This window comes from Cuculus canorus, chromosome 7 (genome assembly GCF_017976375.1).
Source record: "Cuculus canorus isolate bCucCan1 chromosome 7, bCucCan1.pri, whole genome shotgun sequence".
Lineage (NCBI taxonomy): Eukaryota > Metazoa > Chordata > Aves > Cuculiformes > Cuculidae > Cuculus > Cuculus canorus.
In genome coordinates, this window is record NC_071407.1 from 26204631 (window position 1) to 26231237 (window position 26607).

The 26607-nt window shown below is 39.7% G+C and overlaps 1 protein-coding gene across 2 annotated transcripts in view; it reads left to right on the forward strand.

The window, feature by feature from the left end:
* Positions 1 to 8950: 8950 nt before the first annotated feature.
* The window catches only part of SH2D4B (SH2 domain containing 4B), a 69852-nt gene continuing 52195 nt past the window's right edge, over positions 8951 to 26607 (forward strand). The window contains exons 1-4 of one of the 2 annotated variants that reach the window (XM_054071759.1): positions 8951 to 9078; positions 9948 to 10003; positions 22810 to 22969; positions 24372 to 24519. In XM_054071759.1, the coding sequence (XP_053927734.1) occupies positions 8951 to 9078; positions 9948 to 10003; positions 22810 to 22969; positions 24372 to 24519 (492 nt within the window). Of the gene's footprint in view, positions 9135 to 9947; positions 10004 to 22809; positions 22970 to 24371; positions 24520 to 26607 lie in introns of both variants that reach the window. The other variant, XM_054071758.1, reaches the window with a different exon arrangement.

Genomic DNA, 26607 nt, shown 5'->3' on the forward strand with positions numbered 1-26607 from the left:
CCAGGAACAGCACAGTCCTGTTGCAGTGAGAGGAAGAGGGACAAGTTTACTGGAGCTGGTCCTCTTTCTCAGCAGGGAGCTGCTGACAGTGGGGTAGAGACTTAGCGCAGAAATTGGCAATAGGAATCTAAAATGCAGGAGCTTAAAAGGAAGGAGAAAATAAACAAAAGCATGAAGAACTGTGCTGTGTGGCACTGTTGGAAAAGAATGAGATGACTATTGTAACTAAGGGCATAACAAGAAAAGAGAGAATGAGGAGAAATAGGATTCTTCTTACTTTCCAAGTCCACCATAAGTGACTGACTGAGCACATTCCTACTGTGAAACTTGGATCTGTCACGGTTTTGCAAATAGCTTTGAAGAGTGTATTTTCTATCAAGTGAATGGGGCACAGACATGAATGCCAAAGCTGCTGAAGTTTCTAATGTGGAAATGAGTCAGCAGGATTAATTCAGGTTTTGTGCTTTGAAACTGTGAAGATGATGAGATTTTAAAAAAAAAAAAAAAAATCAAATACGTCTCGACAATGTCCTGAGCTGTTCTTTGTCCCACAGTATGTGACAGGAGTGGAGAAGGTCTTAAAAAAGCTCTGAAGTAAAAATGAATGATTTTCAGAATACTTCAGGTATTGCTTTTTGAACCTCTTGAAGAGCCCGTCAGTGTCAAGATGTGGAAAGCGCTGAACATGGTCTGCAACAGAAAGCTGGGAGTCTTCTTTAGCAGTAGTTTTGCAGGAGGTGGGCAGCAAGTGAAGCTGAAAATTAAACGGCTTTAAAGAACATTGTGATGCCAAAAGTGTTCATGGATTATTTCTACCGCACCCTCAAAACCAAAAAAGAAATCTGGCTTCTTTATGGTGAGTGAAATATTACCACGCCGCCATCACCATCTCTCTCCCCCACAAAACAAACCCCAAACTAGAAATAATCAAGAACATTGATGCAATTCAGAATGGCAACTAGCTTTGTCTAGGTGGATTGTTGAACAGGTCTTGCAAACAAGCATGCAGCAGTCAAAAGAAATCCTGTATAGTCTGCATGCGGAATGTACTCTGCCCTTCGTAAATCTGTAGGGGTTTATTGCCAACAAAGATTACATGAATAAGTGGCTTAAATGAGTGAAATGCTGTGCCCTGAGAGAAAATCACTTGCATGAAGCCACTAAAGCAAGAAATTTTGTACATATAGCTGATGAGTCATTTAAATGATTAAAACTTTTCCTATCGGTGGCCTTCAATTACTCGAGTAATCAATTTAGGTGCCATAATGCAGTGTCTAGTATGATGTGAATTTGATATGATATGGCTGCTGCATTATACATAATGCAGCTAAATTGTACCAGGGAGTATATTAAAGAAAGTTTGCTCTCACATGATACCTCTTGATGCACTTATGGTTGAATGAGAAAAGGTGAACTTACTGAGCATCTTTATAAGTTAATAAATATGTGAGAGGAGAAACTCATAATTTAGAGTGTGATATCTCTTGGGTAGCTTAGTGTAATGAATTTCATTGAAAACATACCAAATACTGGAATAATTTCATGTAGCAATTAGGTCATGGAAGCCAAAGGTCTCTTGGGCTTTGCATATACACAAAAAGAATAATTTAGGTAAAGGAGAATATTGAATTGCTGCTTGAAGATATGTATCCTGTCTTCGTGCAGACAGCTGCGCTTTGGAAATGCATGTGCTGAGGGGGAAGAGGAGCAGAGGATACCAGTATCCTTTCGGTAGCTGTCTGTACTTGGTGTTTCTTCCTAGGTTAAGAGTTCATTATAATGATCAGATAGAGGTAGATCAATAAAAAGGGAAGGTGCGTAGAGCCTTAAGGAAAGGCTGTCACTCAGTAGGTGAAAGACAACCAGCTCTGCTTTGAAAAGTCAGGGAAGGCCTCCCTCAGCTACAGAGGCTTCTGCTGCGAAACAGATGGGCTGCTGTATTTTGTACTTAAACAGCACAAAGCTGAGCTGCAGTGTGCAGCGTAAGCACACGCTGCGTTTAATACAGTGAGGTATAACATCAGAATCTGACATTGGCAAGGAAGTGTAAATAGGAGAACAGGGGGCAGTGCATTCTGCCTGGCTTTTTGAACTAAGGAATTCCTTGGAGGCTGTTGCCAGTGGGCCTTTTAATCTGTGTTAAGGAGAGCTCCCTACAGACACTTAGTGAGCTGTAATTGCTGCTGAAGTAGAGCCTGCTGCCTGCCAGCCAAGTACAACCCATTCATAGCTGAGGGTCGGATCTGAAGAGCTTGATTACCCTTTTGTAAATAATATATATGCTAATTGAATTAGCATAATCCAAGTGAGAAGATGGTGGAATACTGAGAGCTCTGTTTTAGCTACAGTGTGTGAGTGGTTTGCCTTTTTTTTCCTGCCCCTCTCCTGCGAAGTATCTCTCTACAGCGCTTGGCTTTGCGTGGAAGCTGTTTGTACCATGTTTTCTTAGATGAACTCTCTCAAGGAAGCTTGACTCTTCTTCTCTTTGGTTTACTTTACTGGCTTTCACTCTGAATTATTTTAATGGTGAATGTTTTGTTTCCATTTGAGAAGTTACGAAGGAACTTGCCAGCTCTTTTGATGTATCTTGCTATCGTGTGTTAATAGCAATAAAGTATGTAACGTTCTACTTTGAGTTGCATCCATGTCTATTACTATAGAGGTATTTTAATACCTCTATAGTAATAGACATGGATGCAACTCAAAGTATTAAAATACCGCAGAACAAGTCTAAACTTGAAGTTGACAAACTTGCATTAACCTCAGTCATTTAGTGTTGGTGAGAATCTCAAATATCTACTACTGACTTGAAGGAAAAGTGGAGTGCTGCCCTTTCTACCTAGCTTTCCAAATTTCTGATAAATTGTGCTGAACCGTGACGGCATTACAGGCTCCGGTGTGATCGTGTGTACAGCAGCTGTAGCACACAGCACAAAGGGAAAGACCTGAAGTAATCTTCCTGGGTACAATTGCCACGCTGCCAGGCAGAAATAATCACTGATGTGACTTATGAAGGACGAGTAATATTGCAGAGTACAGAATTAACCTTGGGAGAGTAGAGTAATGACAGATTGCTCTATTGTCTGCAGCTCTGGACTTCAAATACTACTTTCTTGACGTTTGTTCCTATCCCCTTACTTTCCCAATTGTCAATGCTATCTATATATAGGATTGTCTGATTTCTGGGGGCAAAAAGGATTTTCAAATTTGAGTTTTCAAAAAAAACCCAAAAAACAAAACCACAGAACAACCCAACTATCTGATGAGAATCCTGCCACTGTAAATCACCATTGCACCACTAAAATCCCCAGTTAACATCACTTCGCTTACTGATGTGACTGATAAGACATCTTTTCTCCCTAATTGGTTTGTAGCTCTTCTGCTGCATTTCATTTCTTTAAGGTGAGGTTTTAATCTATCTGTTTCTTTGCTATTTTGCTATGCAGACCTCAAGTGGGTTTTTTGTTTTGTTGTTTGGGATTTTTGTTGTTTGTTTTTATTTTTTTTATTATGGTACTGCCTTCTAGAAATATCAGTCTTCAGTACAGAGAAGATGACAAACAGACAAAGTCAGTCCATGCTCCTAAATGCTTCATAGTCTGATTTACTCATAATAGCACAGTACAAAAAGGAATGTCTGGAAAAACACACCCTCATTTTTACTCTGTCATGCTTTGTAATGAAATAGCAGCTTCAGGGACATGATCATCCTGATCCAGCTGCAGACTGTGCTGTTGAGGAGCTCAACTGAGCCTTTAGAGGGAGCCGCAGACCTGACTATGGGCTGGAGGGACCACAGGCGCGTCGTTACATCTGTCTGCGACAGAGGAGTTGGGGAGGGGATGGTTCTCAATTGTTTTTTGGTTTGTGGGTTTTTTTTTTTCCCTAGTTTTGAATTGACAGCAATGTGCAAATCAAACAGAAGGCTGGTTTGTTGTGGTGAGAGCCCTAATGTGTTTGCTTTTCTAGTGACAGATTCGTAGGGTTTAGAAAGCCTCAAACAAATGTTAATTTTACCTTTCCTTTTCACGCTGTCAGCTCCCTCCTGCACCATTCAACTCCAGGTTCACTGTTCTGTTTTTGATGCTGACATAGCAGGACTAGAAAGATTCAGGTACACTGCACTGCTTCCTCTTAAAAAGAAAATATATATATATATATATATATATATATATATAAAAAAAAAAGACACAAACCACAAAAAAAATTGACAGAGGCTACAGAATTCAGTCTGAAAAATATTTGCTCCATTTTCCACTATTTTTTCTTAATTGTATCCCTTTCTTTAAGGAGAGTGCATTACCGCCTTTCTTTCCCTGTAAAAGGCAGGTTGTAGCAGAATATTTTTATGTAAATGACATAACTAAAGTAGGTTATGTGTCTGAGTTGTAAAATCCAATTGAAAATGCTGTTCTGCTGGCTCAGCGTTCATCAGCATTGCCGGGGAGCTTTTTGGTTCAGGGAATGGAGGATGCACATGCTCTGAGGAAAATGGATGAGGAGATTTGCAAGCTTTGGCCAATTAAGCACTTCCACTTTTAAGGAAAATAAAATTATAATGTTTTCCTGTGCCAATTCCTCTCCCTCTCTACCCTTCCCCTGCAATGAATTCTAGTTGCAGTACTGAGGACTGTGTAGCCAGAAAGATGCTGTGCCAGAGGTAGGACAGAATGTATCTGGTCCAGAAGATACTGTTAAGGATTAAAGGAAATCCCAAACTTAAATTTTAAACAGCTCTGAGCTCCTTGCAGAAACTGCTACCAATTAGAACATCACGTTGTGTGGCAGTTATCATAAGGTAATGATTGCTAATAGAACTGCGTTAATATTAACTTGTATTTTGTATATAGGCTGTTGAGATGTCATGTGTTTCTGTAATGATTTTAACTTATTTTGGACTGCCAAACTGTGGATAACCAAATTGGAAGAGCAATGGAGCAGTCATTGTCCTTCCAAACTATTCAAAATACTTCCTAGGAAAGCTGGGAAGACAATGAATGGCCATAATTAGGAACTTGCTATCCTTACATCAAATTTCCCTGATTTTCTGCCTCATTAATTTATCGATATGTTTATCAGATCTGAGAAAGGAAAAAAAGAGAGAACTTTTGTTTGCAACATAAATTTGTTTCTTTTTGTCTGAGTTATTGCCTGTTCCTTGCCTTTCTCACTCAGGGTTGGCTGGGACTGTAGAGCTTGTCCATTACAAGATATGACCCAATCCTAAAAGCAGCAACACTTTCTAAAGTAGGTTTGGTGTTTCTTCGAGGTTGCCTTCTGAATTTTGGACCTCGTAGTTTTTCCAATTTTTTTGAGAAATCAGGAGAGTCATGACAGTTTCTTTGTGATAATTCAGTCTGTTGATTTAGAGTATTTATGGAAAGATGAATTATCATGAAATTAGCATATACTAGGTTAAAATCCAGTTTTGGATTTGTATAGGGTACCACTGGGAACATTTCATATTCAGACAATAGGTTCACTGAGATAGCCAAGACAGAAGCAGCCTTTTTCTCTTTAACAGGACCGTGTCTTCAATAAAGAGAAAAATAATTTTCTACTAGACAGACACTACCTCTTCTTCTGAAAGTATAGGTTTAGAAATGGGAATTCTGGTCTCAGTTATGAAAGGAAATCTGTGATCTCTCTTTTTTTTTAACTAGAGTGAGTGAGTGTTTTCTTTGATTTTTTTTTTGATTGTCAGACATATCTCTTGTACCAGAATCTTAACTTCTGAGATAGTTCTAGAAATCGTCATTCACAGAGGAATCAAGTTGACTCGCTTTCTCTTAATGAAGAGGGTGAGCAGCAAGCAAAGCTGCATGGATGCTTGTGTCTTCTCTCTCTCTGATATCTCATGAGACCTCACCTGGAGTACTGCGATATGTTCTGGAGTCCTTAGCACAGGAAGAAATATCTGGGTAAAAATGTTCTCATTCTACACTGGTTGTCTTCATTTTAGATGTTAATGCCCTCCTCACACCTAGCCTTTAGCTATCTTTAGAAGTTGACTGTTTTCACAGCTCACTCCTGTAACACACAGGGGTGACAGGATCATAGAATGGTTTTGGTTGGAAGGGAGCTTAAAGATCATCCAGTTCCAACCCCCCTGCCACAGGCAAGGACACCTCCCACTGGATCAGGTTGCTCAAAGCCTCATCTAACCCAGCCTTAAACACCTCTGGGGATGGGGCAGCCACAACTTCTCTGGGCAACCTGTGCCAGTGCCTCACCACCCTCACAGGAAAAAGTTTCTCCCAAATGTCTCATCTAAAACTGCCCTCTTTCGGCTAAAAATCATCACCCCTTCTCCTACCCCTGCACTCCCTGATAAAGAGCCCCTCATCAGTTTTCCTGCAGGCCCCCTTTGTATAGTGTGTTGTGTCTCCATCCTGAGCTACTTCTGTAGTTAAGTGCAGTTTAGGAATGGTGGTTCTTACCATGCTTAAATGCATATAGTCCTTGATGAAGAGTTTGTTCTTTGCACTCTAAGAGCTTCTGATCAGGATTTGATATCTTCTGTGAAGACAAGTAAAATAAAATAGGAAAGATGACAAATAGGTAGAACAGGAAAACTGCTTGCCCTGAAGCCTTTGCAAAGGCGAGTCTTTTTCAATTAATGCCAAAATGTGGAGGCACAGCTCTAATATAATTGTATAAAAGCAGAGAAGCGAAGGCCAGACCCCTCAGGCTGTCCTCCTTCTATACCTGATGAAGTAAAATAGAAGAAGAAAGCAGCAGTGACAAAGCCTTTCTCTACCCTGTTTTTTTTCTTGCCAAACTCTATTTCTTAAAAAAAAGAAAAAAAAAAATCATTCTTTTAGGATGCAAAATCTGTACCTGAGAGCAACCCTGAACTGCAGAATAGAATGCATGTGAACTAAACTCTGTAAAGCCCAAATGCGATGGGTTCTGGAATTCTGTTTCAGCTGCAGGCATCATTTAGCTATAATTTTTGGGTTTGTGATTCGAGGTGATGCAGTTTCTTCTCTTGAATTTTAGTTGAGATTAGTTGTATTTTCTGCTTAAATTAAGATGGCTAAGACCTCCAAAGAATGTTACATGAATGGGTGCATTAGCAGGATGAGTTTTTACATATGAGGATTGTGGCAGTCCTATTTAAGAGTTCGACAGGTACCCAACCCTAAAGCAGGTTTCCTGTGAGGAAATGCAGACATTTTGCTCATCACACTTTTGTAAATATCATGCAGTGAGATGTGACTCAGCCTTCAAATGTTACCTGCGTTTTGTTATGACTTGGAATGGCCACATCTTAGTTCTCCTCAGAAGATGGCCCTCTTCCCACAAGATGCCACTGCTCCCCAGAGGAGCTGAGCCCCTGCCTGGTGAGAGCTGACTCAGGAATCGTGAGGTATGTACTGAATTGAAAGGGATCCACAAGGATCATTGATTCCAACTTTTGTCCTCACGCAGGATGACCTCAAAATTCATCCCATGTGTCTGAACACGTTGTTCAAATGCTTCTAGAACGCTGTTAGGCTTGGTGGCACGACCGCTATCATGGGGACCTGTTCCAGTGCTGCAACACCCTCCAGGTTAAGAGCCTTTTCATAATATCCAGCTCTTCCCTGGCATGTCTTCCTGCCATTTCCTTGGGTCCTGTCATTAACTGCCAGAGAGAGGAGATCAGTGCCTGCTTCTCCTCCTCCCCTTGTGAGGAAGCTGTAAGACAATGATCTCCCCTCGCTCTTCTTTTCTCCAGGCTGAACAAACCAAGTAACATTAGCTGCTCCTCAAATGACTCCCCTCTAAACCCTTCCCCAACTTTGTGGCTTCTTCTGGATGCTTTCCAGTAGCTTTATGTCCTTTTTATACTCTGGTGCTCAAAACTGCCCACAGGACTCAAGGTGGGGACACAACAGTGCAGAGTAGGGTGGCATGATCACATCTCTCGATCAGCTAGCAATGCTGTGTGTGACGCACCCCAAGACATGGTTGGCCCTCCTGGATCCTAGGACACACTGTTCATAATTAAGTGGCTGTTGGCCCTGGCACTGAAATAATATTATATTACTGATTTTTGTAAAACTATTAAATAGTGAAATTTGCTTGAAGAGCAGCACTATAGCTTTTTCCAGTCTCAAAGTGGAAAATGAATTAACAGCAGGATTTACATAGTCTGCATGAACTGCTGAGAACTCACTCTTGTTTAATTAATATTAATTTACTATTTATAAAGTGATAACAAGATTCTTGTGGCTTTTGTTACATCTGCTTTTAATTTTAAAAGCATTTAATCAGTTTGCTGCATGACAATATTTGTCAACACTGGGCAAACAGGACGTCTAATATGACCTGCCCTGTTGAGACTCGTTAACAGGCTAGACTGAGAAATAATATGCAAACCTCTCTTATCAGAAGAGATCAGTTCACCAAGTGACATTGATATTGTTGGTGTAGGTGATACCTTTAACCATGACATCACTGTACGCCCTTGGGCAGCACTTACACCCTTGGGAGTGTGTTGCTGCCGAGCAGAACCACTTGAGCTGAAAGTCTGAGGCTTTCTCTGCGTTGAATTTCCTTCTGCCCAAGGGAGCAAAACTGATGGGTTCAATCAAGAGTCCCTTATTTTCACTGGTTTGCTGTCAGGAGCATTGAATTGACTTTTTTTTTTTTTTCTTCTGGCCTTTTCACTTATTTTTTCCATATCTTCATCTGTTCCTCCCCTTTCTTTTCACTTGACACCTGTCCCTACCTTTTTGGAGGATGGGATAAACAGACAACTTCATCCTTGTAAGAGACAAGGAGCAGAATATGCCTGCACGAAGTGAGCCAGAGCAAGAATCGAAGTTCTCCTGGGCAGGCAGGTGTGGGCGAGATCCTTTACTACAGATTGCTTTCTGGAGTGCTGTCGGTTGGATTTTGTCACTGTAGTGAGTACAATTGGAAGCAGACTTATACATTTCTGGGTTTTTTTGGAGTCATCATGCTGCAGCAAATTTTGCGTGATATGTATATTGACCCTGAGCTCCTGGCAGAACTAAATGAAGAGCAAAAGCAGATCTTGTTCTACAAAATGAGAGAAGAACAGCTAAGGCGTTGGAAGGAGAGGGAAGAAAAAGCACGACTGGAGGAGGCTATGCTGCGGAAGACAGCGAGACGCAAACAAAGTAAGATTTGTGACCTCCTTCTGTACTTAAGAGCTGGGGATGGTGGGCATGCAACTGGCTATGGTGCAGCAGGCATCTGGAAAGATTACATGGAAGGCTGTCAGCTGTCCCCAGGGGCTAAAAGACACTCTGGGACAGCAAAAGCACTGTATTCCTATTCCTTGTCTCTTAAGGCTGGCTCTTTCTCTAGAGGAATAGTTTAGTGTGGGAGTAAGGGAAATAATTTTGAAGTGCCTCTTTCTGTCAGTATTCACTGCTCCTATTCTCTCAGAAGTAAGAGATATACCATGACCTTCACCTACCCATCCCCACTCCTGTTCCTCAGGCAAAAGGCAGTCTTGCCTGTGCTGTTGAGTCTTGATTCAGCAGTAAATGTTTCCAAGTGACTGAGGTAGAAGGATAAATTCATGAATTTGAGCTTGTTGTGAAGGGCAGTTTGTGAATAAGATCTGATGTCAGAACAGCTACTCTGTATGGAACTATATTTCCAATTATACTAGTAAACACTCTCCAGAATATGTCAAAGGAATAAGATAATAGTGGGGTGAGCATGCATATTAAAAACCCAAACCAAAAACAAAAAGGGAAAAAACAGAAATGTGTATTCATGCCACATATAGTTAAACTATGGATCTTCTTCCACAGGATGCTAAACGTGTGTGTATGGTGGATTATAAAGCAAATAGGCAAACTCGAGGAAGAAAACATCAGTAAAGAACTTCTCCAAATGTCATTCCCAAGTGGTTGGCTTCCAGATGTTGCCCCATCCCCAAGATTAAGTTTTTAGGCTTATGCAAGATAGAAAACATTTTCATCCTGGGAATGTATTTGCAGTGATTCCTCACTCAGGAAGGAAAAGTCACAGACAAGTCAAACACTCCTTTTTCTGTGAAATGCCAAAGATCTTGCCCCATCTTTAAATCTATAAGAACTTGAACGTTCAACATTTCTAATAATTTTGTGTAGCTGATTTTGAGAAAAAGCTCTGATAGTTATGTGACTTTGTAGTGTTAAAAGCGTTGCTCCTCTACCCATGGTAGAAAGCTTTGCAGCACCTGAATATAAATAGAGTGTTGGATTTGATTGTCAGACTTCTGAAAACATACAGAGCCTCTGAAGCCCGTGAAGTACCCATTAGATAGTTAACAATTCAAAGACTGTTATTAAAGAAACATGTTTCAAAGCAAAACTGGTTTCCAAGACTCAGTTGAAGCAAAGGACTTTATGAAGTCACTTTAGAATATGTTACAATGGTAGACTTTAAATGAAGGGAGAATATTCAGAACACCCTAATCAGCCATAACAGGAGTTTAAAATGTCCCCTCACAGATGGCAATGAGGCTGGGGAAGGGTCTGGAGCACAAGCCTTGTTGGGAGCAGCTGAGGGTGCTGGGGTTCTTTAGCCTGGAGGAGAAGAGACTGAAGGGGAGATGTTATTGCTCGCTCCATCTACCTCAAAGGAGGTTGTAGTGAGGTGGGTGCCGATGTCTTCTCCCAAGTAACAAGCAACGGGATGAGAGGAAATGACCTCAAGTTGTACCAGAGAAGGTTTAGATTGGACATTTAGGAAAAAAAAAAGTTACTGAAAGAGTGATGAAACATCTGAACAGGCTGCCGGGGATGTGGTGGAGCCACGATCCCTGGAGGTGTTCAAAAGACGTTTAGATGTGGCGCTTCGGAACATGGTTTATTAGGCATGGTGGTGTTAGGCTGATAGTTGGACAGTATGATCTTAGAGGTCTTTTCCAACCATAATGATTTTGTGATTCTGTTCTGTGTTGGAAAATCTCATTTAATTACTCTTTTCTTCATGTTAGTGTTCTTACTGTGAATGGCACTCTCCTAAGTTGAATGGCATCAAACTAGCTTCTCTCATACAGCACAAAAACCTTGTTCATATTGATTGATTTATAGTTGAGCAAAAATTAAAAATGCAGTTCAGCTCCACATACCCAAACAGCATTATATCATTGAGATAATTTGTATTATGCTCATTCTGTGAGGAAGACAGATGCAGAAAAATCTAACTGCAAAAATATTTATGTGATGATTTGTCACAGTGTTGACACCTACATTTCCATATATAAATTATACATTAAATCTATTCCGCTTCCTACTACAGGATACTATTTTCTGGGTAATTAATTTTCTGATTTATAAAGAATAAGAGAAAGGAGAGCTTCAGAGTAACCTATAGATTATATTTGCTCTGACAAAAGCATTCACAAATACACATGAAGTTAAATTTCACAGTAGTCCATTTCTGTTTTGCTGCCTTAAACTTCCAGTTTAAGGTATTGCTTAGGTTTGACTTTTGCATACTGTTAGAAACTTTCTTCCTCCTTCAGAATGGTACTAAAGAAATTATCTTACTTTTTTTTTTGTTTTGTTTTAGAGAGAATTACTGGAATTATGTTTGTAAGCCAGGCATTAGATTCCATTGAAGATATTTCTTGACGTCTGTGAACTCATGTGGGCCAAAGTTACAAAAGTTAACTTCCATTTTTCAGGCATGCCGGTCATTAAATAAACAGATATTTGTAGCTGATTTCTACTGTACTGTTCCATAACCTGAAGGTAAATGGTCTCATAATGGGGCTAGGTTCTTGTTTAAGGATTAAAAGAGAAAGCTGTAAAAAGTCAACCAGAAACTATGGGTGTAAAGTAGTAATTACTGTGCAGCATATTCACCTATGTGACTCAAATTGCTGAAATAATCTTAAAATAATACTATGTTATTGTGTTTCTTAAAAATGTGTCGTCGGTTGTTGGGTTTTTTTCCTGAAAGACATTTGGTATCAACGTTTTTTGGACCTTGAAGCTGCTTAGTTTTCAGTTTTCATTGATGATTAATGAATTTCCAAACATTCTTCCCCTCCTACACAGCATAAAATATGGAGTACTCATATTCCCATTTAAAATTAGTGGCTACCAGAAAATTTAGAGGTACTGCAATTATATATTCTTTATTCCTTTGCTACTATGGGATTTGAGCAGTTTCATCTGCAAGGTTTTGCTTCTGACTCTTTACTGCATGACACAGGTTTTATGTTTGTACCATTTTGTTGAAGCGAGAGTTTCTCTGGCTTTATAGACACTGTCAAAGCCTGACATACAGTAGAAAACAGAGGGGAGGATTCTGATGTTTTTAAGGTTGTGCCAAGTTTATGAAATTTTCTAGTTGACAGAAAAGCATGTATTTTTTTTGTGAATATTACATTACATTTCTACAGAACATTTTTTTATCTAATTTAATGAGAATTATTTTACAGGACTACCTTTCAAATCCTTCTGTTTTCCTCATAGTTCTAAAAGCTACATGTGAAAACTTTTCCCCACCTCATTAGGATGGCATAGGGTGAGAAAGAACATAAGGAATTAATGACAATTAAAAATGGTGCAGAAATTGCTTGGGATTGATCTGGAGTCCTGCACCCCAGCTGGGACAATTCCTCTTCAATTCAAGAGCTTATCTGCAAAGGTAAATGTGAAACCAGCAGCGTAGCAAAATGGGTGGATTTCTTGAAACAGGGCACTGATTGTGAATCCAATTTGGATTTTCTACAGTAACTTGAGGATGAAGGGTTTGTGTGCAAGGCTTAGTTGTGTTATCTTACAGGAACTGCAATGAAGAGTTGGGATAAGAAAAGTGACAAATGCAGATTGGCCTTGTGCTGGAGTTAAAATCATACCCGGGTTTAGGGAATGCTCATCAGTGTGATAATTTTTCAATTGTTTGGAAACTAACTAGCAGAGGCCCAGTGTCTACAGTGATTTTTATAGAAGCACCACTGAATGCAGATTGCCCAAAAATGTTCTAATCGGTACTATGAAATTTGCTTCTTAGAAAACAAAACCAAGTCCAACCCATGCAGGTCGTTTATGCTGTTTAGCAAACCAGATATTGTAACAGTCTGTTGTAACTAGTCTTAGTCTTCATTAATAAAGAAAATAGTATTAGTTACCCCCAGTAAATGCTAAATTGTGTGTACTTTTCCATTTGGATTGTTGGGATTCATATGGAAAGGTTGGAATTGAAATTTGCATCAAAGTGAGTCAATTGGAGCAACATAAATGTATATAAACATCACTTGAGGATTAAATATTTCCTTTAGAAGGTATAGAATAAACTGTTCCCGTGTTTTTGCTGTTAGTACCTTGCCTAAAAATATTAGAATTTGAGCATCATCAAACTGCAGTGTTTACTGAACTTATTCAAGGTAAAAGAAGTGTTTTGGGGCTTTAATTAAATCATGACTGGTGGCATGTACTGAAATATCTCCACAAGTGAGCTGAATTCTTCGAGGTCTCTCTCCAGTTCATTTACAAATTACTCCTGGGCAGATCTTTCAGGAACATATTTTCATTGTAATAGAACAGGTTGCCTTTTCTTATTGTGCTAAAATCACTAAAGGAAGTCTTCTCCAAATTTCAGCATCTCTTTGGGATTTGCTGAGAAATGACTGACAGGCAGCTTTGCAATTTGCAAAGAAACATATTTATTTGGTTAGTCAGGAGCCCTTTAACCAGTACAGAAGAGCTGGGAGTAAGCAAAGGACCCTGCCAATCTGGATTTTGAATCTGACGCAGTATCCAGAGCTGTCAGCATAGCCAAAATGAGATCTCAGAAACTATTGAGCGTTGGGTAGCTGAAGGACTGCCACGTGGGAGGGAAGACAATGCTGATCTGCTGCTGCTTATTCTGACATTTATTCATTGTGAACTGCAGCTCATGATGTTCAGACAGGAGCCATTTGTGAACAGTCTTATTTACCTCTCTTTTCCAAGTGCAGCTGGGGGGAAATCAGGTAGGCTTATCACAGCATGGCTGGCAAAAATGGCATTTGCGGTAGACAAATATTGCTGAACAGATGAAGCTGTTTGGAAGTAAGTATTTCAAATATCATTAGTAGATGGCTGGAAGATGCATCCATGTCATATGCGAAGGCCAGTGAGTGGGCACGTGTTTCAGTGTGTGTATGGAGGGTGAGTGGGTGTACGTACAGTGTCATTCTTTCCTATGTTTTTGAATTCAAATATGTATTGCTCATTTATACTAAGTACTCTACACACCCTGGTAGTACTTAGCTAAGAGTTTATCTCCTACGGAGAGGTGCTTCTGGCAATGTTCATTTTCTCTCTGTATCATTGGATATGGGTCTAAGCAGAGACATCAGGTGTGAGTATTTCTGAAATTTCTCACTGTATGTGGTCTTGAATTCTGTAGAGCCCTGTCTCTTACTTCTAATCACATCATAGAATCACAGAATGGTTTGGGTCAGAAGGGATCTTAAAGATTATCCAGTTCCAACCCCCCTGCCGTGGGCAGGGACACCTTCCACTGGATCAGGTTGCTCAAAGCCCCATCCAACCTGGTCTTGGACACCTTCAGACAACTGAAAAAGTAGCAGGAGAACGTTAGTGAGACTGTATTTTTATTAGGGAACTGAGACAACTAATTTGAAGGCATTGGAAAAGTTTTAATGTAAAATTCACAACATGTATAGCAGCTTGTGATATGATGCGGTTTTGTTAGCGTTGTATACCTTGGGGCCAGAACTCAGCTGCTCAGAGCTCGTGCCCGACGTGACTGTGTGCTGAAATACGGTTAAACAGCAGTTTACTGTTCGCTTCTCTGAACCTGGGGCTAGAGAGAGACCCCCAACTGCCATGTGACCTAAATATATACCAGATGGAACAAATCCAGAGGGACTTCTCTGCCCTCCTAGGTTTAGCCATAAGTCTGAGCGTTTTAGTCTCATATCCTGCCCTGCAGCTGACTTGTCTGTTTTGCAGAAAAGTGAGAGCAGAATACTGCTGCTACCTGGGCCTTATTACACTGGAGGTTTCTCTCACACACGTGATTCTCGGCACTCCTGTTCTCTGAAGCATCTGGCATCAGCCACTTTCTGAGAGAGGCTACTCGGGTCAACTGAGCTGCCAGTATGGAGAGCGTTCCTGTGTTTCTCTGCAGCATTGTGCTCCTCAGCCTTTCTGGAGGTGTTAGATGGGTTTTCTTGTACATACTTGTGCTCTGGTAATGATATGAGGTTGTGGCTGCCTGCAAGCTCATGAATAACTGATATGGAAAGAGAATAGTGCTACGGCCAAGGGGAGAATGGGGTTCACCCAAGCTAATTCAATATTTCCTTGCTGATTTTGCCATGTTTTAATGTAAATGACAAAAATACTCAAGGACAGAGCCGTCAAGTTTTGATAGAAAAAAAACTGAATGTATTCAAGTCAGCAGTGGGTTTAGTCAGGCGCTGACGGTCGTTCATTTACCTGCAAGTTCACTCATGTGCTTTGGTGCTATAAAATCTCACTGTAGTAGTACATTTCTCCCTGCTTCTGTGGTCTTGTGTGCCTGATAAAAGGAGTCCATGCAAACCTGCCACACTCCATTAAGTCTGGTGCAGAAAGTGATCCGTAGTCCTCGGTTCATTCTGTGACAGAGAATCTTTATCTTTCTGCTCTGAGTTTCCAGCAGACCCTCAAGTAGCCATGCAGAACTTTTTGGTTTTTTTCTCCAGCAGTGGGAAAACATTGATGCTTTGCAATAGCTCTGTGTGAGAAACCAAGCCCTGTATGTAGCTTTTACTCTTTACAAGAGACAATTAGGATCAGGAATCAGAAATTACAGTGCTGTGTTCTTGGTTTTATTTTTTTAAGAAGGAAAAAAGAAAATTAAATTAATGATCCTGATGTGAATGATTTTACAGCAGCTTTCAAGTTCAATCTGATATGTAGGTGTTTTTTTTATACTTTTTACATTGAAAGGGTCATTAAAATGGGCAGAGAAGAGACTACATTTAGATTGTACACAGAATTAGAACAAGAAGCCTTTGAGAATGAGTTCTTAATGTTATTTCCCAGTTGAAACTGGGCAAATTAAAATTTGTTGTGTGCAACAGTGTGTCATGGCCAGGAAGCCAAGAAAATTATTGGAACATACTAGATGGAGACCACAAAAAAATGTTACTTTGTTTCTGTTTCTTTTTTTGTTCTTTCTTGGTTTACAATTTGCAAACCTATATATACATATTATATATGTACATTCCACGTGACAGTGCAAACCCAGTTACCTTTCAGTGTTGTGTACAGTTATCTTTGCTGCATTTGTTAATTACCACGGTCTTAAATGAGTAACTCTTTCCTCCTTTGATGTTTGCTCTCTTGCAGTCACTCTTTCTTTATTTGATCCTGCTGGGGCATATTACAGCGTAATTATTTCCATGGTAACAGGCTGTAATTTCATAAACAGAAGATTGAGTTTGTTATATGATCAGGAAGTGGCTAGAGAGCTGTGAAGGCTAATTTTTCAGCAATGCTGAGATCCTGTGACCCTTATTAATGTAAATCAGCTAAATTTCTTTCTCGCTTTGCATGCACTCCTTTAAATAGAAAGGCACACAGTGTTGAAATTGGAGGGTGTGTAGAGGGTGAAGTGTTGGGGGGATGCTTGAGAAGTTCAGAATTTTTCCCCATTTTCTTGTCATTTTTAGAACTGAATAACTGGGCTTTTTTTAATGTACTCTTGGAAGAGAGAGGGGTTCATCATCCTATGACTCTTAGCAGGGGCTGAACACAAAATTAATTATAACACATCTTCAGTTTATTATGGGATTATGTTATTTTCATTTTTTTCATCATTACCTCCTAATTATTCTATATGTCTTTTATTGGGTTTATGATGGCAGTTAATGTTTAGAAAAGTGCAGTCTCTTTTGAACAGTCTCTCAGAAACGTAATTTCCTAGGTTTTCATCTTGGAAAGAAATGTGTGCATATTTGTGTGTATGTATATAATATGAAACTTTGTACTGAGTAAGCTCAAGGAAGTGAGAACAGCCTAAAACACACATTCTCATTTTCATCCTAATCAATGTGCTTCTAACACATGTCCTGCAGCTAACAAAACTCTGAATGGATCCTCATCTACAGTGCCGACTATCAAAATTCAAGCTTCTACTATAGAGAAACCGTAAAAATATATGCTCAGAAATCCAAGGGTAAAATCTCATGTACAACACATTGTGCTTAAACCAAATTCCAAAAGAACAAAAACCAACCCCAGCCTACAAGCACAACCAACTCCACAAACTACAGTTTTACAGATCTCTGAGTGGATCAGGTTTGATGCCAAGAGTGAATGCTCGTGCAGCCTATTTCGCACAAGGGAGCCTGTTTCAGAAGCCTTTTTCTAGCTCAGACAGAGAAAAGTAAATAAATATTTTCTAAAGAGAGAGCCAAAGGATATCTGTATACCAGCAAAGCTTTCCAGTAAATGAAGAAAGAGCCAATTGCAGTTGTAGAGATCTATAGCTTCCAAGCAGGAGAATTATGGTGCAAAGTCCAACCTCAGAGGAACAAAACATTTCATGGAAGCATCATACTCTTCTGAGAAAGTTTAAGCAGAGTTTGGCTGTCATTCTGTGTTTATGAAATTTGTAATCAATGATCTTCCGATTTTCTGAATTTACACTTGATGCAGCCTGTAATATTCCCTATGATAGAAAGGCAGGAAGGATTACTTGTCTCTCCCTGTCATTTTGCTGGACTAAGCAGGCAGACAGTGGATAAGCGGCTGCACAGCTGCGAGACTTAACACCAAGTCAGGCCTCTAATGGTCCTTACAATAGTTCTCTTCTAAACGCTGGGGATGGATCACAAATGAGAGTTGTTGGAGACGCTGTAACTGTTAAAGCAGTGATGAACAGGCTTGGAGGAAGGAAGCTGACTCCAGTAGTACTCCGTTTGCTCTGAATACTGTTGTTTTTAATTTTAATTAGAAGCATGCATAAAAATGAAGCTAGATATAATCCAGAACTGTAATTAAAAAAAAAACCCACAAAACAACAAACAACCAAAACCCACAAACACACACCAAACTGGAAAAAAACCCCAAAATCCAACCTTTCTGAGCCCCCACAAATCAATCTGTGGTTCTGCTCCTCTGTCCAGATTAGCAGAGGAGGCAGTGAAGGGCCCTGTTTTAGTTTGTGTAACTCCATTTCTTTTGAGCCACAGTCACCGTGTGGGAGTCTGAATGGAATTGAAGCCTGATGAGCATTGCGTGCAGCCAGGATTCCCCCTCCTAAGCACCTTTGGGGGCTGCTTTCTCTCTCTCCCGAGGTGGCTGGCGGTATTTGTGTGCTCTGGCAGGGTTCAGCTGTGGCAGTACTGATCTCCTGCCTACAGCATGGACTGCTAAGGGCATAGCACAAGGGTCAAGAGCAGCCTGGGGCTCTGTACTGCACAACGCACGGATGTACTCCAGCACTGTGTGTGTATGAGATTAGTAGTGCTGCTGGGAGAGGCTAATAATTCTTAGAGGTGAGAGCCAGGCGATTACTATTGCTCTCTAGGGTATTGTTTTATACTTTCATGGCTGTTATAGAACTGACTCCATAAATACCAAATCATGTTTTCTACTTGTTTGTATTGCTTTTGATTGTGAGTGCTTATATATGCAAATTTATGTAGCTGTTGGTTCAGGCTGGAGGTCTCAGAGAAAGTGTTCACCGTGATCCCTTTGTGCTGCCAGTTTGGGATAGCCAACCTCGCATTTGCCTGGAGCAAGGAATAATAAACAGAAACTGGTTTAATGGTCTCAGGGCAGTGTAGATATGGACTTAGGGGAACTCCATGGGAAACGCTAATTCATGGATGAGCTGCAAGTGGAAACTGTAAGAAATGATGTTGCTTTCTTCAGAGCTGTTTTAAAGAAAAAAGAGATGGTAGAATACTACAGCCGATAAATCATTAGCCTGAAGAGTAGAGATGGAAAAGACTTGGTAAATTATTCAGTGTCTTTTCCTGATAAAGCAGTGTTTGTTTCTAAAACACTTCCATTTCTATTGTCCAATCCAAACTAATTTTGACGTCCATTACTTCTCGATGGTAATTTTTTGCAGCCTGCTGCAGTCTCTCCAGGAAAAGAAAAGTACTTCTGTTGTAAAGGCACAAGACTGGGACTCAAGAGATCTAACTTTTATTTCTTGACGCTGCATTAGGATTTGTGACTTGCTTTTGAACAGGAAATATGAAGTCGTCTTGCCTCTTTCTCACCTAGATTTCGAGTTTGTTTAGTTAGGGCCTCTCTCTTCCTTTTAGATTTAGTAGAATTTTTCTATTTCTTTTATTCTTTCTACTTCTGTTTGATTTGGAAGTAAACTCTTACCAAGATATATTAATTTACAGAAAAATGTAATACTTGAGAGCAATCTTAAAGCAGAAATTATTTTATTGTAATCAGCCTTCAATGGTGGTAATTCTTAGCTTGCCAGGGAGACAACACTAGTTTGCTAAAAAAAATCAAGGAAAAGAATTTTCTGTACTTTCAGCTCTGATCTTGCAATTCGTTCTACAGTTTAAAAGTACAAACCCAGTAATGTCGGCCTAGAAAAGCTGATACTGACCAATGCGAACTTGATTCTGCAGGCTGCAGACTTTTTTTATGGCAGGAATTGTGTTTTGAAAGTGCCAGGTTTTCTCCCTGAGCTGCCTATTTATTTTCCTGCACAATTGTTTTAGAATTATTCTGTGCTAAGAATTTATGATTAGATTGTAGAGTAAAGCCCATCCCCAACTTTATGGGAGTGTAGATTTAAGGGAAGATTTTTCATGAGTGTGGTTTCTTCAAGTGAAATACAAAGGGTGGTTGGGTGTGAAACAGACCTTCTCTTGTTCTAAAGAAAAACCTGGATAAAAGCATGAGTGCTCAAATGGAATTGTTTTAAAATTGTACATGTGGAGGTCTGTTTAATGCTGAAGGTTAAAATTGCCAGGCTGTTTGATATTGCTATTATCTTTCAACTTGAACGATGGATCTGTATGCAGTAGCATGTTGTGCTGTGGTACACAGTGGTTGGTGCTGAACCAACAATATTTTATACTGATGTTTTCAAAAGAGTTTATACATCTTCTCTCTTTAGCTTTGGAAGAGCGATCTGTTGTTTTAAAAGGAAAAAAGAGAACAATTTCTCAAGACATGTCTACAAATCAACTATTTGGTTTAGGGGGCTCTGTAGTGATGGATAAGTTGTGCCTCTGAGAAACACATTAATAACTCTTTGGCACAGAAAACTTGGAAAGAAGCAAAGATAAAATTTGTCTGCTTACCTGAGAAGGATTTTTTTTTTTTATTCTCTTTCCATCTGCTAAGGTCATAAATGAGCAGAAATAGTGAAGCTGTCTCAGAACAGTAGAAGAATTTGGTATCTACCAGTTATGATACAAATAAATTAAAACGAGGCATGTGGCTTGCAATGTTTTGTTTAAAGGATATCCTTTAAACTGGGATATCTAAATTCTTTCCAGGAAAAAGGATATGAGTTACTTTTAAAACAAAAGGTGTTATTGGTCATGTGGGACCAATAGTCCTGGGAAATCATTCCATACTTCTCAAGATACTTTACCATGAAATGCAGTAAGTGAAAACCTCATGGATAGATGCTGATGTGGCCAGTCAGCTCTCGGCAGATGGTGTTCAAATGCTGTATCCAAAAAATACAACATAAATGTTCTGCTGACAGGAATACAGAAATGCACAGAACAGGAACCACAGTAAAATACATTCACATTTATAATCTGAGACATAATCTGATAGACTGTGAAAGAGCAAATGCTTTTGAGAGTTATTGAGGGAAAATGTTATTAGCTTAAATTTCCACCCCCTGTTGAAGGCAGTAACATTAAGCTAACACTGGGAATTCATATAAATCACATTTTCAAATTTGATCTAGAATATTAGCTTTCATTGAGCGATCGGATATGTTTGTTGCCTTCAGTTTGTATTGTCAACACTTGTGACTGTGGCACTGCCTGCTGTCAACAGCCTCACTTCATTCCCTCCTGCAGGTTTTTCTCTTCAGTCTGGGATGTCAAAAACACTTTATTGATTGTGCATAGGGAAACTTAATCTGGTTAAATGGATACTGTTCTATTGCAGAACAACAGATAGTTGAAAGTGAGAGTAGCTAAGCTGGTTCTAGTAGAGAAAGACATAGAAAGACTAGAAGCAAAGATGGGCCATTAAAATAGGACCAGGTTTCTTTTAACTCTTATGAGAGCATCAAAGGAAAACTACCTAGGAAAATGGTGAACTGACACTTTCTTCACGGTATCAAATGCGACAGGATACCTTTTGGAAGCTACCTGGCCATGCACAATTTACTAACCTCAATATTTGGGTAAGGAGGCAAATCTAGTGGACCATGACATAGAGGAAGTGAGATGCACTGCTGAGCCTTTGTAGCCTTTTAGTCTGTGTTCTTTACAATAAATTCATTGTCCATCTTGGTAATGGCCTTGATTCTAGAATCAGACTGCAAAAGACCTTCAAGATCATAGAGTCCAATCCTTAACCTAATCATTGCCAAGCCCACCACTAAACCATGTCCCTAAGCACCACCACAGGTGTCCTAAATACCCCCAGGGATGGCGACTTCACCCCTTCCCTGGGCAGCCTGTTCCAGTGCCTGACAATCCTTTCCATGAAGTAATGTTTCCTGATGTCCCATCTAAACCTCCCCTGATGGAACCCGAGGCCCTTTCCTCTCATCCTATCACTTCTTACTTGGGAGAAGAGAGAAGCGCTCACTTCACTACACCCTCCTTTCAAGTAGTTGTAAAGACTGATGGGGTCTCCCTTCAGCCTCCTTTGCTCCAGGCCAAACAGCCCCAGTTCCCTCAGCTCACCCCCATAATGCTTGTGCTCCAGCCCCTTCCCCAGCTCCAATACCCTTCTCTGAACACACTCCAGCCCCTCAATGTCTGTCTTGTACTGAGGGACCCAAAACTGAAACAGGATTCAAGATGCAGCCTCACCAGCACCGAGTACAGAGCCATAATCCTTTCGTTCTGTATAAAAGCAGAAGGAAAAGTTGAAACCCCAGTAAGGCAGGTAGTGAATGTGACTATGAAAATGTGTTCAGATAGAATCCAATCTACTGCCCTTTCTAGGCAGCAGGAACACTATAGTTGACTCTTGAACACAAAAGTTCGCCAAACACAGTCTATTTTGTAAAAAGCATGCAGGCTTTCTTTTTGGTATTTTTAAAATCTGTCAACATAGTAACCTGAGATTTTTGCATAGTGCCTTTCATGAAAACTGAACCAGAAACTTAATCCCTTTCAGCTGCCTACCTGAACAGAGAAATTCCGCAGTGTTGAGCGGTGTTCTCGGAATATGCAGGCTTTCTGAAACTCCTCCCTCAGACAGTGGGAGCAGGAGACGCCTGGGTTTTTTGCAGGGGTTCCAATGGAGTCTCTGTATTCTTGGAATAAGACATTCTGTGTGCTGAAGCATTGCTGGTCACGTAATGTCACTGGTGGTTGTTTTCACTCCGTCTCTTTTTCCATTGTCTTTATTCATCCTTTTCTGTGTGAAGTTCTGGGAAATGCCCGTCAGAATTAATAATTATTTATTTTTGTGGGACAGCGAGTCTTTATATATTGCGTGATCTGGAGTCTACAAAGCCTTTTTTTTCCCCAAAGCATTGCCAAGTGATTAAATATGAAGATTTCATCCAATCTCTTCGTAAAGTTTTGTCCTGAATTGTAAATTGCAGGCTTAATGTTTCTAACTCACAGGTTTCCCATCTTCTATCTATATTTATAAAAGAATTTGAGTCAGTATTTCTATTTTTTGTTTCTTCTTGGTGGCTTTGCAGGTAATGGCAAACACGTGCAGTGGCTGCGTGGGAAGGATGGTGAGGTCTGGGTCTGGGTTATGGGAGAAGCCCCCGGTGACAAGCGATACGAACAGATATCAGAGGAGCTAATAGCAGAACGAGCCAGGCAACAAGCACAGAAGGAGGCAGAAGAACTATGGTGAGGATTTAAGAGTCTGCATTCAGGATTCACTTAGCATAATGGGAGACTTGGCCTTGTAGAAAGGTGGGAGGTAATAGTGGGTAAAGCTGGTAAGTATGTTTTGCAAACACTTGCTTTGGCAGTTTTTCAGCATGTGAAAAATGTCATTTTATTTTTATTGAATAGTGAAAACAAAATTCTCTTTCACAAAAAAAGCGAAGCGAACGCTTTACTTTGGAGGAATATTGCTAAACCATTGACTGACTTGTCAATAAATAAAAATGAAACAGTCTGGTTTTGAGATGATAGAGCTAGAAATGTTTATTGTATCACACATCTATGCCCACAATGGGGATTTGGTACATAATTTCCTTTTTGAAATTGGTTTTATTTGCATGTTGTTTGTATTAGTTCTTATCCTAGCAGTTCAGGAACAGATTATACAAGTGCCATGCTGGTGGTGTTTCTAAGAGGGCCTCTTCCAGCTTTGGGAGAGATTCAAAAGTGTTTTAATGGTTGATATTGTTGGGAAGTAGGCCACCTGCCTCCTGCTCTTCCTTTTGTACTGCAGCACTGTAAAGTGACAGTTTAAATATCAGATTATTCTGTATTATTCTTTTTCATATGAGATTCTTCTTGCCTATAGCAATTGCATGTTTAAACTCTGTGTTCCTTTTGCATTGCCAGTACTAATAAACATTTTAGTGTAAGAATTTGGCAGACATTTGCATTGATGTCTGAGAGACAATAAGTTCTTCATCGACTGACAGAAAAATCTATTTTTTCAGCCAAAGAAGGAAAAATATAGGATATGACTCTAAGACACCCAGGAATCATACAACGATAGAATGCTTTGGGTTGTAAGGTACCTTTACAGGTTGTCTAGTCTAAGCCCCCTGCAGAAGCAGGGATATCTTCAACTGGATTGGGTTGCCCAGAACCCCATCCAAACTGACCCTGAATGTTTCCAGGGGTGGGGCCTCCACTGCTTCCCTGGGCAATCTGTTTCGGGGTTTCACTGCCCTCATTGTAAAAAATTTCTTCCTTATATCCAGCCTAAATCTTTCCTCCTTTAGTCTAAAACTATTAGTGCTTGTCCTGTCAGAACAACCCTTGTTAAAAAGTCTGTCCTCATCTTTCCTATAGGCTCCCTTTAAGTTCCAGAAGGACTTCTCTAATTTAGAAGGTGCTATTTTAATTCATTATTTATAAAAAAATTGAAAATGTCTGATTTCTGGATAGTTTCCTCAAATCACATTTGTGGTAGTGTCCTGTTAAATATGTTTTATTTCTCTCCTTGTATATTTCCAAGAAGTGATATGCTAATTATTTCTTGCAACCAGTGAGCAAACGTTGAGCCTCAATTTAAAAAAATAATGAGTGTCTCAAATTATTTTTGTTTTCAAACTCTTTACTGAAGGAGGCAGAAGGAGGCTGAAATTACAAAGAAATTCCGGGACGCTATGGCTCAAGAAAAAGCCAGAATAGTGGCAGAAAAATGGAAAATAGAAATGGAAGATCGTAAAGCTGCCAAACTGGAAGAGGAAAAAATTCAGGAGGAACTGAAGGTTTGCATAGAATAATATAGCTGTTTTTAATAGTATTTTTATATAGATTCAATTTTCTTGTAATCTTCTCTGCAGGTTTATTAATAAGCTTTAAAACCCTGAGTTGTAATTTCTCACCCTGGAATATACAAATAGCTACATGGTGTTCACCAGAACAGCTGAGTGAGTGATGCAAAAAAATTACATATCTCATTCATAAGTGTCAGGACAATCAAACTGGTTATTCAGCTCACGCATTAGCAGAATTGTTCAGTCAGCTGTACTGAGTGAATCATACTGGGGGAAAAACGTACAATTGTGAAATGTCTCATTTTAAGTTAGTTTGCATGAACACATTTGGTGTATTTCGGATGAGTGGTTCCCGTATTTAACTTGAAAATTCTGTTACTACTTTCTTTAAGGTAATGAGAGGTGGATCCTTCTCCTGCTCAACATACGGGAGAAGGCCAGTTGGGTTTGCTGGGTGAGGTTAATTTGCCCTAATTTTATTGACTTTGTCATGAATTTTCAATGAACTCAGAGTATTTTAATGTTTGTTTGAAATAATATCTTTTTCATATTATCTTGTTGAAAATAATAATTTGAAAAGTACACAGGAAAAGAGGGCTTCTCTGTCTACCCTTCTAAAATTAATTTATAAAGACAAAAACTTGTTTAAAAATGAGAAAACAAAATTTAATTGGTTTAGTGTGCAGAGAAATTATCACACACAGTCTTTTGAATCTGGGATGTGTGCTTTGTGGTGAGGCTGAGTTTCCATGGAGAAAGCTTGTAGCAAAATGTGACTCCTAGGAGATCTCCATTGAGTATCTTCCATCTACATGCCTCTCCCCTGCTGACTGCTTGCCATGTCATTTTTTCCCTTCCTGGGACGATGATTAAAGGTGTGGAAAGTGCAGGTAGACCCTTGTTCCTCTGTAATAGGAGAAATGCTGAAAAACTCAGAGTGAAATTTATGCAGTTTGGTTACAAAGTAGAGTTAGCAAGTTGCTTGTCAGTCTGGAGACCATGGGACTGGGATTTGAGGGTGGCTATGTAGCGTGAAGCAAGGGTGGTTCCTGTAGCCTCCTCTGCACAAAGGTGCTGATTTACCTTTGCACAATTAATTTGGATTCATAGGCAAGAACAGGGCTTTTGAAATTTGCTGTCAATGAATAATGAAACTATACCTTTCAAGTACCTTTATTAATATATGAATAATGAGCAGGGTAACTAATTAAATGTTCTTTCCTCTGCTTTCTGGAAAGCAAAGTCTCTTGAACAAAGACCAATGCAGGTCTGTTCACTTATATCTCTGTGGTTCATTTACAGTGCCCTTGAAGGTGTAAATGCCCACAAGCTCACTGTTATTCTTCTGTTCCAAAGAGACTTCTTCAAAAAGCAGAGTGAGCAATTTGTGAGACTTTTAGCAGCCAGTAGTCAGAATCTTCTCTTAGTGAAAACTAATCTTTCATTTCTTGATACACTAAAAAAGGAATGACACCAAATTCTGCCCATTTTCATATTGATAAAAAGATAGTGTCCCAGTGATCTGTGTTCACGCCTTTTCTCAGGAAGTGAGCTGGTATCCTCCATTCAACTGTGTGCTTAGTAGAGGCAGGAATTTGCACTGCTGTAAGTAGGATGAGACTTTCGTTTAGTTTCTACTTTGACTTTCTAGTGCTAATGTTTGGCCAGGATTTCTTTAGCCCTATTCATAAAGCTGTCAACATCTTCCTTACATTAAAGAAATAGAAATATTTTTTTTCTCCCTGTGGTTTCCTTTAAATCAATCATTTGAAAAGAATATTACAAAAATTGAAATAAATGAACCAAAATTGTTAAGCCAAGACCCATTGGAAGTTAACTCTTTGGCCTGTTTGAAAACAAGATATTATGCAGTGGTTATTTTTAAATGCCCCTTTATTGAGTGCATTCCTGGTGTTTCCTGTATTGCCACAACAACATAGCCTAATTGCACTTCCAGCCTTGGCTCTTCTATACTTTGAGATCAATTAGGAGGTACTTGGACTAGCATAGGGTTGCACCAGCACAGATCCAGATGCACGATAGATCCCTGATACTTCAACCACACCTTTGCTACTCAGA